At 41.8% G+C, this 14,892-nt stretch overlaps 2 protein-coding genes across 5 annotated transcripts in view; both read left to right on the forward strand.

Moving 5' to 3' along the window:
- The window catches only part of FLNB (filamin B), a 167,865-nt gene extending 164,619 nt beyond the window's left edge, over positions 1-3,246 (forward strand). For all 4 annotated transcript variants that reach the window (XM_077278608.1, XM_077278607.1, XM_077278609.1 and 1 more), the window contains one exon: positions 1,085-3,246. In XM_077278608.1, the coding sequence (XP_077134723.1) occupies positions 1,085-1,272 (188 nt within the window). In that variant the 3' untranslated portion in view covers positions 1,273-3,246. The remainder of the gene's footprint in view (positions 1-1,084) is intronic.
- Positions 3,247-10,108: 6,862 nt separating this feature from the next.
- LOC143788751 (protein SPMIP1) lies at positions 10,109-14,759 on the forward strand. The gene is made up of 2 exons (XM_077278621.1): positions 10,109-10,654; positions 12,669-14,759. The coding sequence occupies exons 1-2, from the start codon at positions 10,231-10,233 to the stop codon at positions 12,785-12,787; spliced, it is 543 nt and encodes a 180-aa protein (XP_077134736.1). The 5' UTR covers positions 10,109-10,230; the 3' UTR covers positions 12,788-14,759.
- The last annotated feature ends 133 nt before the right edge of the window (positions 14,760-14,892 follow it).

A 14,892-nucleotide genomic window follows, 5' to 3' on the forward strand; every position in this document is an offset into this window, starting at 1 on the left:
GATTGCTGCTTGGATCTGTTTAAGTCAATGAAGTTCATGTGAACAGATCAGTTTGAAGCAGATCCCGTTTTTTATTTGCTCAATCCATTTCAAACAAATGATTACTGGACATCTTAACTCGGCCTTAAAAGTCACATATTAATTTATCCCTCTGACCTCACAAGTTTCTCATTTAGTTATGATCATAAGAGTACAGAGTGCGTCACTCCTGCTTGAGTTGGCACTACATTTGCCATGGCAAACCTACCATAGCCATAGGATAGGTTATCAATATGAGATTCCTGGGGGTCTGACACCAGACACCCCCACTGATCAGCTGATGAGAGGCAAACTGAAGTACTCTGCATCAGCAACTAAACAACGTAGGTATCCATCTGCGTTGTTCTGCTGAATACACTGTTTACATCAAGCTGCTATCAAACGATTAGTTGGGGGTGCCGAGTGTTGGATGCTTGCTGATCTTCAACAATATATAAATCCCAGACAACCCCTTTAACTGCTTTCATGTGTCACGATGTACGATACAATTCTTCTACTTGCTTGATGTCCATTGAGGATATCATGATGTTTTGGGCAGAGCCATGGTCTGTACTGATGGGAGCACCACTGGGGCACAAATGTTGTCCCACTGCTCCCTCTCTGGATGCTCGAACCGATGGTGGGGGCACAGGAAGTGTCCTCTCATGGCCTAGTTGAATTTATTGGACAGTTTTATTTGGGGCGCTCTGGTATACCACAAGGTCTGGGAAACCTTCCAACCTAAGGGTATGTACGCACTGAGTTTTTTTTTGCTGAGGTTTGGGAGCAAAAACAAGTTTTTGAGTAGTTTTAAGCTTTTATCGAGGATTCGGAGAGTTCATGAATGTTTTTTGCTCCACAAAGCTCCTAAAAAAAAATCCTCAGTGTGTACATAACCTTACATTGGCCATGGCCAATTTTGGGTTGGCAAGAGCAGACTATCGGAGAGATCAATTCTATTCCAAAATGGTATTGATCTCCTCATGGCATCATAGAAATGACTTCCATTATGGTCAATTTTCACCATTTTGAACCTAAACTTCATCTCTACCTTTTTCTCACCCAGGTTCTAACATGTTACTAGTTGGTGTACATGGGCCGACAATACCTTGTGAGGAAGTGTCTGTAAAACATCTCGGAAATAAGCAATATAACGTCAATTACCACGTCAAGGAGAAAGGAGATTACACGCTGGTGGTAAAATGGGGAGAAGAGCACATCCCCGGCAGTCCCTTCCGTGTCACCGTCCCATAAAATGTATAGAACCTTCTGCAGCAAAGAGAAAAGATCTTTATTATTTGGAGCAAATTGTGTCAAGAGGAGGAAAAAAAAACATTCAATGTAATTTTATATGTGACTTTTTTTATACTAGAGAATTGAAAAAAATTGTATGTTTTAGGTGTCCATTTTGGTAATTTAATAGCAAAATCTCTACGGCTGGAAGGGCTTATTTATACTTGATATTGCTTAACTTCTCGGATGCCAACTCGTTCCTGATCAATCTGATTAATCGTGTAAGAAGGGGACCAATGACCTTGTCTAAAGGATCGATATGAAATAAAACTGGAAAGATTTCTTCACTATTAGATTTGTAACGGAACTACTGATAATCCCAATTTGTAGTCCTCGGTCTCATGTTCCTAAAGTTCGGTCTGGGAAAGTAGTGAGAATCCTGGTACTTCTTTTTTTTTTTTTCTTTTTAGGTTAGCGCCTATCGCTTACTGTCTAGTCATCGGGATATTCTAAAAAAAATAAAAAATTCACACTACCACTGAAGTTTCTTGCTAATATTAAATTATATTCCAGATTAATCTCTGCTGTTTACACTTTACGGGAATGTATATTTCTGTTCTTGGACTAAAAGCAACAATTTACTTTCATCACTTTTATTAAAATACCATAAATCCGCACTTAAATAAGAAATGCTCATACATATGTCTGTAATACAGCTCGAAGATGTACTAAACCATTATACTGTGCCCATAGATGTCTATGGAGCCATAGCAAATCTCCCTTTGTCTCCTATGACATATGTGGCATGCTCCATTGTAAGGTAATATTTTTTTCTAGGAGAGAACATCTCTAATACTGTACTTTATAGGGTCAGCATTTGTCCGTGTATCTACATAAAGTCTCTAGATTTACAACCCTGCGTGTGCAGCATTTCGGTGGTGTTTTGGGGATTTGTGGGATTTATTTTTTTTTTCAAAATGCAACATTCCCAGGGTATTGCTTTATTTTTCTCTAAGTTTTTGCCTGTAAGCTTTTCTGTACTATATATTTTAAAAAAATTAGTAATCACATGCTACAAAAGTAGCAACGAAAAAAACACTTGAAAAACGCTTACCCTTTTTTACATGGAATTTTTTAAAGACACTGAAAAAAAAATGTGGGTGTGAAGGGCATCAAGAAATAGATTGACATAAGGTAGAATAAAAAATATGACCCTGTGAAAATACCCATTAATCGAAATAAAATAATTTAACGAAACACCTCAAACACTTCCAAATTAAATAGTTACCTCAATACCATATTGCCTGTGGTGCTTGCTTTATTTAGTTTTTTATAATATTAAAAATCATGTAGATGATTGTTTGTATCAAGCAAAGCAATTTCTTCTACACATCTTAATGCATATTGCGATCTCTTGAATTCACTAATTATATATCGGATATGGTCACCTCATAATGAGATTTTTTAAATCTGCTCTGACGGGCTTAAATCATGTTTTAGACTATGCTAGAAACTATTTTGATGGAATAAAAGTGGAGAAAACTATGATAACCTAATTACTAAACTAAAACCTCAAAAACACTAGATAGTAAAATGATTATTCTAAGTATAAATTGGCTGCATCATTTATTTGCACAAATAGAAAGAAAAACAAGTTTAATCCAGGTGCTTGGATTCTGTGGGTGCCCATGGCGGTTCCTAAATACTTCATTCTTGTAGCCAAACAGCACAATATCACAGAGTGAACCTTTCTCAATAGGTTTTATTTTGTTTTCTATATAAAATGTCTTTATAGCTAAATGTTTCGATGTAATAAACTTTTCTAGAAAATTCTGTAAGTTTTAAAATAATAATTTTGGAAGAGCTATTAAAGCAGAACTAGGTATCAGAAGCTTTTTACTGTGCATTGTGCCTCACTGTGAAACTCAATACTTTGTACACCTCAAACATAGACATCAATAAACTGGAATAAATGGTTTAGTATCTGATGCCAAACGCTCGGTTGTATGTTTTTGTTTGACAATTAAACTGTGTGTGTTTTACGGATCTATCCATGGTCGCACAAAAGTAAGCTATTTAAGGGAAACTCCAGTGAAGTACAGATTTTTCATAGTTTTTTGAGGAAGGACATTTTTTAGGAAGTTTTTCATGTGGTTTCTTAGCCATGGATAAGTGGATACAAAAGAGAAGTTTTATACTTTCCCCTTTTGTTTATTACTGTAGTTGGCTCCAAAAAAAAAAAGCATCAAAAATGTCATGTGTGATTTGAGCCCTAAGAGACTTTTAGCCAGATTTTCCCCAAGTCCATAAGAACCAATGCCTGTAAAAATACTATCACAGAGAGAAGTAATAGGATTGTGTTTTCTATAAATAAGTAATATGGCTGTAAAGTTTTGCATATATGTATACATTTCTGAAGGTGTAGCCAACCAGTATAAAATCAAAGATTAACTGGGTTGTTAGCTTAATTTTTGGCAATTCCCTAACAAGACAACATTTGAAAAATGACTCTTCTAATAACTCTCTGCCCCCTGCTATGGTGGTTCATGTGCATTTTTACAGCATCAAAGATGTCATATATATGAAACCCCTGCAGCCAATCACTGGATGTAGCAGTCTTTGTCATGCATTCTAGCATCACTGTTGAGGGCAGTGATTTGCTGCAGCATTTATGTGGATATACAACACAACACTGCAACAGCATATTCTGTAAAAAAAAAAAAAAAAAAGACACGGACCTCCAAAGCACTGGTGCTGGATAGACCAAGGTTATGTCGGATGAAAAAATTTCCATTTATCTCACTTCATCCTGTTGGTTTAATGTGGTTGTCCAGGATTTGAGAAATATTAATCTTAGGAGAAACGGGCTGCGGGTCTGCGAACCGTGTCTCAAGTGCTTCATAAACATTTTCTGAGGCTGTCATGTTCAGGTCAGGAGACCTGTGGCCAGTTCTTGCATCATGGATGTGTGAATTCGGCCTGAGAACAATGGGATTTTAAGCATGGGGTGCATGCTTCCACTAGAAAAGTAGCCCTAATGCTGCCATCCATTCTGTTTTTATGTTTGGTCTCAACTTCCTAACAGTATTTAAGGTTTGCCTCCATTGTGGTCACCATCCTTTTGATAAACTAAGGCTAGGTTCACATTGCGTTAGCAGCAGCCCGTTCAGCACATACGCTAACGGGCTGCTGCTCGCGCAAGTGCCGGCGTTTGCATCCCGCTAGCGCAGATAGAGGTCTGCTAGCTCTATCTGCGCTAGCAGTGACGGACCCGGAAACGCTGCAGCCCGCGTCTCAGGGTCCGTCACTCAATGACGGCACATCGCTAGCGCACGCCCATTGTGAGCGTGCGCTAGCAATGCGTCCGCCATTGCATTCAATGGCGGCATTAACGGACTACGTTACACCGCGTTATGCCGCGGTGTAACGTAGTCCGTTAAACGGGTCACACTAACGCAGTGTGAACCCAGCCTTATCCCCAAGATGCTTGAACAAGATGATCTGTCTTTCAAGTGCCCATATGCACTTCAGATCATGCCTGCAAGCCTATGAAATGGCACTACAAGGAATCAAAGGGGTTGTCATCAACTATTCGCTCCACATATACCTAATTGTAACTAGCTATATTTGTTAGATGCCTTTAATGACTACTGCCTTTTTCAAAGGTACAAGTCTTAAGGTAAGGCTTCATCCAAAGCCTCAAGAAAATAACCCAAAGTACTTGTTTCGAGTAACCAGTATAATAGGAGGCAAGGGGAAAGCCAAATTTTTTTTCGGCAGACCATACAAAGAGGTCTGCGGGCAGTGAAAATGTTAACATTGATGGGAAAAGTGCTAAATAGAAGGAGCATAGCACCGGGAAGACCCCTGGAAACATCTCTGACTCCCAGATCGCTGCTGAGAACAATGGTGTCAAACAAGGAAATGTACCCAAGAACACAGAATACTGTATGGCTGAAAAAAATGCAACCCAGCAAAATTTTGAAATGTGTTTTTTTTTTTTAGTGTGTTATATCTCAAAAATGAAAAGTGTAGTTGATGTACCTATACAGTCATAAAGGCTTTGCAGAAAGTGCAAAGGCAGACAGAAATTATGAGGAGGGTCATCCATAGACCCCTGGAAGGCAACAACTGGGGGTCCTTATTAACATGTTGAATATTACAAACACTTTGTGCTGCTGTCATCTGGTGGTGTGGAAAAGTGTGGGCTAAGCAAGGCTTCGGTCATTTTTATGAGTGAGCCTGTCTGCATTCTCTATCGGTAGCAGCACTAAAAAGCTGCTCCGATAAGATGCTAGCAGCAGGGCAACACAACACCTCCAAGGCATAGAGGGACAGCTCATGGCAGGTGTCCAGCTTTGAGACCCAATAGTTGAGTTGGAGGAATTGGGGAGTAGGCTGCTTTGGTTGTCCAGGTATTGCTTGACAATTTATAAAAACTTTTCCCTCAAAAGTACCCAGTCATCAGGCGCTGGGTTGGTGTCATGAAATTGTCCCATGCTTTTGACCGTGTACCCCTGCCTCTGCTGTGTCTCTCCCTGGCATCTCTTCCTTGGTTGGGCAAGGAAGCTTGCCCCCCTGCCACTAGCATTGTCTGATGGGATTGTTTTAAACATAGTTTTCAGAAAGGCCTTCTGCTATAGCACCATTTTAGAAGACCTCTACACCTCAGGAAGAAGAGATGCAAAGTTCTCATTGTAGTGTGTGTCTAGCAGGGTGAACAACCAGTACTCTTCTTTTTTGGCCAAGATGAATGTAATGCAAAGGTCATAGGAAAAGCAGCGGTACATAAATTCAGCCATATGTGCCAAGCTCCATACAGCCAACACCTCCCTGTCTCCACCATGATGACAACTCTCCATCTCCTCCTCCTCCTACTCCTCCCTCTCTTCTTCTTCATGCCCATCCACGTAGGAGAGATGGGATGAAGGTTGTGTGGCTACTAGCCTCTGCAGTGCTAGCCACCAGCTCCTGTTCATCCTCTTCCTTCTCCTCAGTGTCCACAGTCTCTTTTCATAATCCGAGGTGAGCAGATGATATGAGGCTGGGCTGGCTACAGTCTTTGTGTTATGTCTCCTCCATCCCCACTTGATCTGCATGCAAAGCTTTGTTTAATTGTGAGCAGAAACTGGTTAAGTAGTCACAGACGCGGGATAGTTGCGCTGACTATGGCGTCATTGCCAATCACTGTCTTTGTGGAGTCTTGGAGATCCAAAGAAATGTCAGACATCCATGCCCACTCTTCAGTTGTCATGTGAAGAGGCTGAACAGAATACTGATGGGCGTGTTGGAGCTGGTATTCAACCACTGGCCTCTTCTACTCACAATGTCTTGCCAGCATGTGCAATGTGGAGTTCCTGCACTTGGTGACATCATACACCAGTTGGTGAGATGGCACTTGCTTGCACTGCTGCAGCACTGCTAGAGTGGCTGCAGCTGTAGTTGACTTGCGGAAATGGGCGCTGACGCAGCGTACCTTGACCAGACGCTCTGGAAAATTTGGGTATGTTTTTAGAAACTGCTGAACTACCAAGTTGAGCACATGTGCATGGTACATGGATGGGTGTGTTTCTTGTGCTCCAGCAACAGGCGTAGTCACACCTGCCCCACGTCATCGGCATCTGGGTGCACGATCATCAGCATTTCCACTTCCCTGTCCCTTAACACATGCCTTACGCATTTTTTAATTGCTAGATCTCTTGAAATCAAGTTTATTTTTAATAACAGAAAAAAATTGGTCACTTGCAGCAATCAAATAGGTTTTGCGGAGCTTGTGACAGAACACAAAAGTGTATGGATGACAATAAAATTCAATCCAGAAAAATGGTTCAATGCTTTTTCTCAGTTTTAGAGAGCAAAGAAAGGTTCACAGACCACGTAACACTGTATGTCTGAGAAATGAAAGCCTACAAAAATTTTAAAAGCTTTTTAGCACAGATCACAATGTACTACAGAATAGTGTATGGCTGAGTAATGTAGCCTAGGAAAATGTTTCAACGATTTTTGGGTGTGTTATATAACACAAAAAAGGACCTCAAAGCATGTAATACTTGATAGATCAAAATATATTAAATTTTTTCAGCCCACGGGACAAAAACTGTAGTTATATACTGTATATGCCAACGGACTGCATAGGCCTAATCCCTGGCTACAGACTGGATTCTGTCACTGTTCCTGCTCCTGTGACTCTCTCTCTCCCTCTATAGGCTAAATGCAGATTGTATGTGTTGCCAACAATTGTCCCTTAGAATGATGGCTCAGCTTCAACACAGTATCAACACTACAGGCTTCTGATCCGTTATACTGCGCACACAGGCGTAGACAAGCACTCTCTCCCGCCAATACGAAGTGTCACGGAGATGTGCAATGGTATCAGTGTGCCGAGCAAGGTGACGACTGTCTTTTTATAATCCCTGATGATGTCAGATGGCCAACCTACTACAGTAATACCACCACCAAGATGGCTACAGCATTACAGTGACTCACAGGCAATCCCCACGTTTATTGGCTGCGTAACAGGTGCCAAAATGTGGAGCGACGATGAGTTTTACATCAAGCACCGACCATTACTCGCTGAGTAACGAGCACATCCGATCACCGTGATACTCGAATGATAAGAGAGTATCACCTACCACGTTCGCTCATCCCTACGATACAGGAAAGTCATGAAAATAGACTGGGGAAAAGCAGAGGTTTAAAAGCTACTTACATGCTTTTTTTTTTACAGGAATGAAAACTCCCCTAATATAGTGATTTTCAAAGCTTCATACTTGTCCATGCTAGACGAAATTATAAGAAAAAAAAAAACAGCTGAAAATTTAGTTATTCTTTATGGTGCATTGAATATCCACATGAGCAGCTTCCTGGGAAAGGCAACAGTACCATCAATTACTAAAAATGCAACAAAGATATTTTAAAAGGGTTTTCTAAGACCAGACAAAACTGTACCAAAGGAAGGGGAGCATGGCACGGGTAGTATAAAGAAATAAGACTCATTACTCCCCCAATAAAACCTCTGTTTTCCGGCATGGCTCCCAAACTTCTGTATGCAATAGTTTCTATGTCAAAGGGATCTAAGTGCTAACATTTCTCCTTGTGGCATGTTCTGGCAAGTTTGGCATGTCTGAGTGAAGAGTCTTAAAGCCATGCATGCTCCTCTGGGAAATTTAAATATGCAAATTGTCTCTTCAGAGAGGACAATAGGTGGTGCTAGAGTCCATGTACTCTTCCTCTCCAAAGAGACAATTTCCATGTCAAAGGGAAGAAGATGTAGCGCTCTGCTTAGAAGCATTGATGGGCAAGCACAAATAGAGCACTGTGTAACCATATCTGGGTCCCCCATACTTCTACAGACTGTGGTTCCTTAAAGCGATTGTCCACCAGTAGGACAACCTCTTCTTAAACTAACTTTGGTCCTGACAAAATAATAAAGCCTATACTCACCTCCCGTGCCGGCGCCGTTCCAGCATGGGAGGTGAGTATAAGCTTTTCAGCTCTTGGCATGAGAAAAGAAAATCACAGCGTGCTTCAATTTCACTCCGAAATCAGATGAGTAAAGGAAAAATATCGGATGCCATGCGGACCATCGGAGTGACATCTGATTTTTACAGGGATTACAGTTCTGTAACATAATCAACCCTATAAAAGATTAATAGCTTTTGAATAAAAAAAAAATCGGATTGTACAAGGATGACTAGTGAGAAAAATTGTATTTTAATTTTTAATTTTATTTTATGTATTTCATTTTTATTTTAGCCTTTAAAATACATTCATCCAGCCAGAACCCAAAGCCTTCTCAGAAAAAGGAAAAAAAAACATCACTGGCATAATAACCCATAAATCCTAGGAGGCATGGAGAATAGACAAAACCAAAATGGAGGAATAACAACTACCCTTAGTTTGATATTGAATGGAAAATGTTGTTAGAAGAGGTGCAATTTATTTTACTCACTTATATAGCGCCATTAATTCCACAGCACTTTACAGACATTATCATCACTGTCCCCAATGGGGCTCACAATCTACATTCCCTATCAGCAGATCTTTGGAGTGTGGGAGGAAACCGGAGAACCCGGAGGAAACCCACGCAAACACGGGGAGAACATACAAACTCCTTGCAGATGGTGTCCTTGGTGGGATTTGAACCCAGGATCCCAGTGCTGCAAAGCTGCAGTTCTACCCACTGAGCCATCATGTTATAAACTATTCTAAACTCAGTATGAAAAAAATTAACAATATATCTGTAGGTAAATTGTATTTTACAAGGTGGCCAGTTCCCTTTTTCTTTTTATTCATCTGCTATCACACTAGAGGTAGTTTACATTTTAATTTTGTCTACTCTTTATAATACTATATGCCTTTCATGCACATTAACTCTATAATTATACATGCAGTGCCCAATCTCTTGAGTGTTCCGGTTAAAAAGTTTTGACAAAATTTGGGGGAATAATATTGATCTAAAAAGTAAGCCAACCACGAGGTGGCAAAAAGAAGAGACAAGCATCTAACGAGATGGCTGCCTAAATTTGACCATAGTAATGAATCTTTCTTTTGAATGTATAAATTTGGACTAGGGGTATCATACAGTACAAACTTCACTTCTATTTTGTAGGTCTTTTCAATTTTGCTTCTAATTGGATGAAGGGAATAATATAAAAATATTAGAAACATTCCCAAAAAGTCAACCGGATCTTGGAATTTGCTACGTTCTTAATTCAAGACACTTGGAGCCATCCACTCATTAGTATCGGAATTATTGTACTTCTTTATTTATTCAGGTCTTATTTCTTGAGTTGCCGTGTTTATTGCTTGTCCACACAACCCCTCCCTGCCCAGTCCCTTTATACGACTGTCTCCCTGGAGATGTCAGCAAACTCTGACTGAGCTACTGATCACATTTCCCAGGCCTGGCTGCTGGTGTCCTCCTCTTGTTGGATCTCGGCCCTTCATAAAAAGCTGATTACTTAATAACTCCTCAACATGAGAGACCTGTTGACAACCAGGAACCAAAACAGCTGGAAGGAACTTATTGAGAAGGAAACATTAACCCGGATGACCTGGAAGATGAAGTATAACAAAGAGCACCCAACACAGCCCCAACTGGAGACCACCAGGAAGAGGAGAGAGGTCTTCATTCCAAAGGCTGTGACCAGTCTTCCTCCTCTGATTAAGAACCCTCCAGCCCTGGTGAGCAGGACAGAGGAAAGTGATCATGACCAGTTAGATATACTTAACTTGGCCGAAATGAGGCCAGTCACACCTCACAGCTCCCATGTGCTTTATGATGGGTTCTCCAAGGAAGGAAAAGGAAGGTCCTTGTATCTGAAAGTGAGAAAAAGGTTGGGGCCATCGGAGAAGTATCCGCACCCCATATTGTCCTCCTGGGATTATGGCTGGAGGCTAGGTAAGAGGACTTGTATGAAGTTAGTTATATATTCCTACTTTAGGGTCCACATCTGTATCTCTAAGGACATAAATACAGAACTTGAATAATTCCCTATCTTCTCTTATCTAGCTGTCTGTGAAAAACGAACAGCACATGGATGACATCTGAGTGATGTCCAATTTATTTCACGAACCCATAGACTTGAATTGTTGATTTTGATTTTGATCTGACACTCATCAAAATCGAACATGTTTGTTTGTTCCATAAAAAGTAGTGGACATTTACTAGTATAGGTACGAGTGCTAACCGTGAAAAACGCATATAGCACTTGTACGCAAAAAACGGATGTCTGAATGATCCTGAGTGGTGAGCAGTCCCCTCTACGACATCTATGTGTTCACAAAAGCTTTATGGAAAGGAACCGGTGTGAGATTCCATTTTACCATTTACTTCTGTGTGAGAGAATTGGCATCCATGCTCCATATATAAGTAAATACATATACGACACAGACCTACCATATGAAATATACTGTACATATAATTTCCATATGACAGTGTATATATATATATATAATTTACATATGACAATATATAATTTCATATGGTAGGTCTGTGTCTTTACACCCCATCCCCAGCTGTAAAAATGCAACAGGATTTCAACTTGGCAAAGGCACTTCTGCCTGAAACGTAAAGGGTCAGCACCAGGGGTGAACATACCACTGGTGCAACCTGGGTGGCCGCACAGGGGCCACTACCATCTCCAAACAGGTGGAATTGTGCATTATCATGAGTTATTGAACTATAGAGGTCCAAGGTTATTGTTCTTGCACGGCGGTCCCCTTTTTGTCTGTGTCAGCTCCTGTGTCTTCCTCTGAGTGTTTTGCTGCTGCTTTATTCAGAGGAGATAGGTACAGACCCATCACTGCCATCATCTGTACTCCCAAATGAGTACTTTGTGATATCAATGCAGCAAACAGACTGAGGAAAACAGGTTTTGAAGCCACTTCCATACATTTTTTTTTTTTACAGAACGACAAATCTCCTAAGTGATTTGTCAAGTGTCATAACTTTCCAAGCTAAATCAAATTAATAAAAAATAAAGTTTAGTTATTCCTTAAAGGGAACCTATCACCCCGTTTTTTAAAGATTAGATAAAAATAGTGTGAAATAGGGGCAGAGCTGGGCTTTACATTAGTGCCTTTTTGTTGCCTTTATTCCCCCGTTAGGCTGCCGAAATACCTGTGTGAAGTGGCCGTTTTGTCCTGTCACTCAAGTTGGTCAGGTCGGATGGGCGTGGTTACAGCGCTGTTTCTCCCCCAGAAACCTGCTCATCATTACGTTGGTGGCGTAGTGGTGTGCGCATGTCCAAAGCGAAGATCCACTGCCCAGGAGATTCAAAACAGCGCGGGCTTCGCTATTCGCCGTTTACCGGTGGGCGCGGCCATCTTTCCTGTGGCCGCGCGTGCGCAGATGGAGCGCTCTGCTGCCCGGGCTTCAGGAAAATGGCCGCCGCGATCTCCATCTGCGCACGCGCGGAATCCCGCGGCCATTTTCCTGAAGCCCGGGCAGCAGAGTGCTCCATCTGCGCACGCGCGGCCACAGGAAAGATGGCCGCGCCCACCGGTAAACGGCGAATAGCGAAGCCCGCGCTGTTTTGAATCTCCTGGGCAGTGGATCTTCGCTTTGGACATGCGCACACCACTACGCCACCAACGTAATGATGAGCAGGTTTCTGGGGGAGAAACAGCGCTGTAACCACGCCCATCCGACCTGACCAACTTGAGTGACAGGACAAAACGGCCACTTCACACAGGTATTTCGGCAGCCTAACGGGGGAATAAAGGCAACAAAAAGGCACTAATGTAAAGCCCAGCTCTGCCCCTATTTCACACTATTTTTATCTAATCTTTAAAAAACGGGGTGATAGGTTCCCTTTAATAAATTGATGGCAGAGACCTCTGCATGTTGATGAGTGAGAGAGTAGTACAGTGACATTTGGTACAATGTTCACCATCCAATATTTGCATTTCAGGGGATGTCGTGAAGGAGTTTCAAACGCCGATCCATGGAAGATCCCGAATCGTGAAGGACACCTTCTACAGCAGGAACGGAATCCTCTCTGTACCGTCCAACAGTGACCGGATGCTGTGACGCTTTTATAGCTCCTTTTCCTTTCAGACGGCTGTGATATGAGTGCACTTTAACACCTGTGTTACTACTGCAATGGCTGGACTCCCTCTAATGTTTTGCAGTGATCTTATTTCCTTTTGCTAGAAGGTCTAGGTCTTGTAGCAGTAATACCAGCATGACAATGAAGCCATCTGACACTGGCCTATTTCTGCTATGTATTGTTTGTCATCCTTCTGATGTATTCACTGCTTGAAATGAGCAATCAGATAATAAAAGGCCGAGTATTACATGACACTGCAATTAACATCGGCATACATTGTATCGTCACCATAATAATCTAGTCGGAGCTGCCATATTTCTGAGAAGTTACTAGGCAGCAGCAACACAGCCTGGATTGCCACTAGTTTGCAGGGAAACCGGTTCCACCAGAGCAGTTCCTACTGAGCAGAGGATTTGGCATTGTACTTTAAAAAAGAATCTTAAACGCTAATAACCTGCTGATATAGGGTTAATCTGCAGGTTAATGGTGTTCCAATGCTGCACGGAAGTCTTACTGAAAGTGTGTCAACCAGGAGGAAATTAACTTTATTCCTCCTGGGAGCCGCTGCCTTTCAGTCATGGGGGCTGCTGGCTTTCAGTCATAGGAGTGTGCCCACAGCAGCTAGTCGCTGCTCACAGCATGCACTGTCACTTTGATTGACAGCTACCCCTGCATAGATGCATGGCAGAGCTGGCCGTTAATCAAAGTGCCAGGGCGTACCTGTAGCCACCACTCACTGTGACTGAAGCTGCTCCATGCATGACTGAAAGCTGGCCCCCCATGACTGAAAGCCGACGGCTCCCAGGAGGAATAAAGTTAATTTCCTCCTGGTGCACTTTCAGTAAAGTGGCTGTACAACATTGTAACACTAGTAACCTGCAAATTAACCCTATATCAGCAGGGCAGAGGGACATCACCGGTTCCTTTTAAGGCAGAACACCATTCTAACATACAAGAAAACTTACATCTTGACGTGTTGGATAAGCTCATTGAGTTTTTGACAAACAAGAGTATTCCAGAAAGTGGTGCACAGAGGAACGCACTATGCTGGTTAGGAGGCCATTAGAGGGCATTAGAGGATCAGAGGAATTGTGGTAGAGGTACATCCAAAATATCCTAAAATAATGTAACTAGATCACAATTAAAGAGTTGTCCAGGACTTTTAGATGGATAGTCTATCCTTAGGATATCAATATCTGATCAATTGGGGGTGCGACACCAATCATCAGTTTCCAATGCCGGTGGCGACCAGATGTGCTGAGTTGCGGAGCTTCACAGCTAAGTCAACTGTATAGTGGCAGCGGCCGAGTAGTGCGCATCTGCCCCCTATTGATTTGAATAGGAGTGGATCTGCAGTACCTGGCTGCGGCCACTATTCCATTGAAGGAGCTGCGCAGCTCCACAACCGAGCCCATCCGGCCATAGCTGGCACCAGGAACAGCTGATCGGTAGAGTGCCAGATGTTGTACCCAATGATTAAATATTGATGTCATATCCTCAGGACAGACCATCAATATAAAAGTCCTGACCAAACCCTTCAATGCTTTATGAAACCCTTCATGGGAACTAAATCACAACAGCTTTGAAGAACCGAGTTGTCAGTTGTGCACCCCATGTTTCTAATCATTTCCAGAATAAAGACATTTTTTCTGAGATTTTTCTGTTTTGGGAGGGGTTCTTCTTCACATTGTAATTAATTCCTATTGTATATCATAAGGGGAAATATGGGACTCAAAAATAGATCAGACTTTCCAACTTTTTAAGTTTTGCTCTTCTGGAAAATCTTTAGTGCAGTGCATAGAAATTTTAACTAGCGGCCAATCCCTTCTATGTCCCCCATGAAAACCCAATTAGAATTGGATAGACCAGAAACTGATCAGAACCTCCAAGTTTTTGAGGAGTTTTGATTTTTTGTGAGTTTTCCCTCGTGCATCTAGTCTAATGAGATCAGGGTCAGAAATCCTGCCAAAACAATTAGGTGGCGCTCCTCCTGTAGTCTGGGACATCTACCCTTTTTCCGGGAACCCACTAGATCTTCTCAGAGAATTGGCATATGTAAATGATAGATTGATAAGCTAATCAAAAC

The sequence above is a fragment of the Ranitomeya variabilis genome, chromosome 8 (assembly GCF_051348905.1).
Source record: "Ranitomeya variabilis isolate aRanVar5 chromosome 8, aRanVar5.hap1, whole genome shotgun sequence".
In the NCBI taxonomy this organism is placed as follows: Eukaryota; Metazoa; Chordata; class Amphibia; order Anura; family Dendrobatidae; genus Ranitomeya; species Ranitomeya variabilis.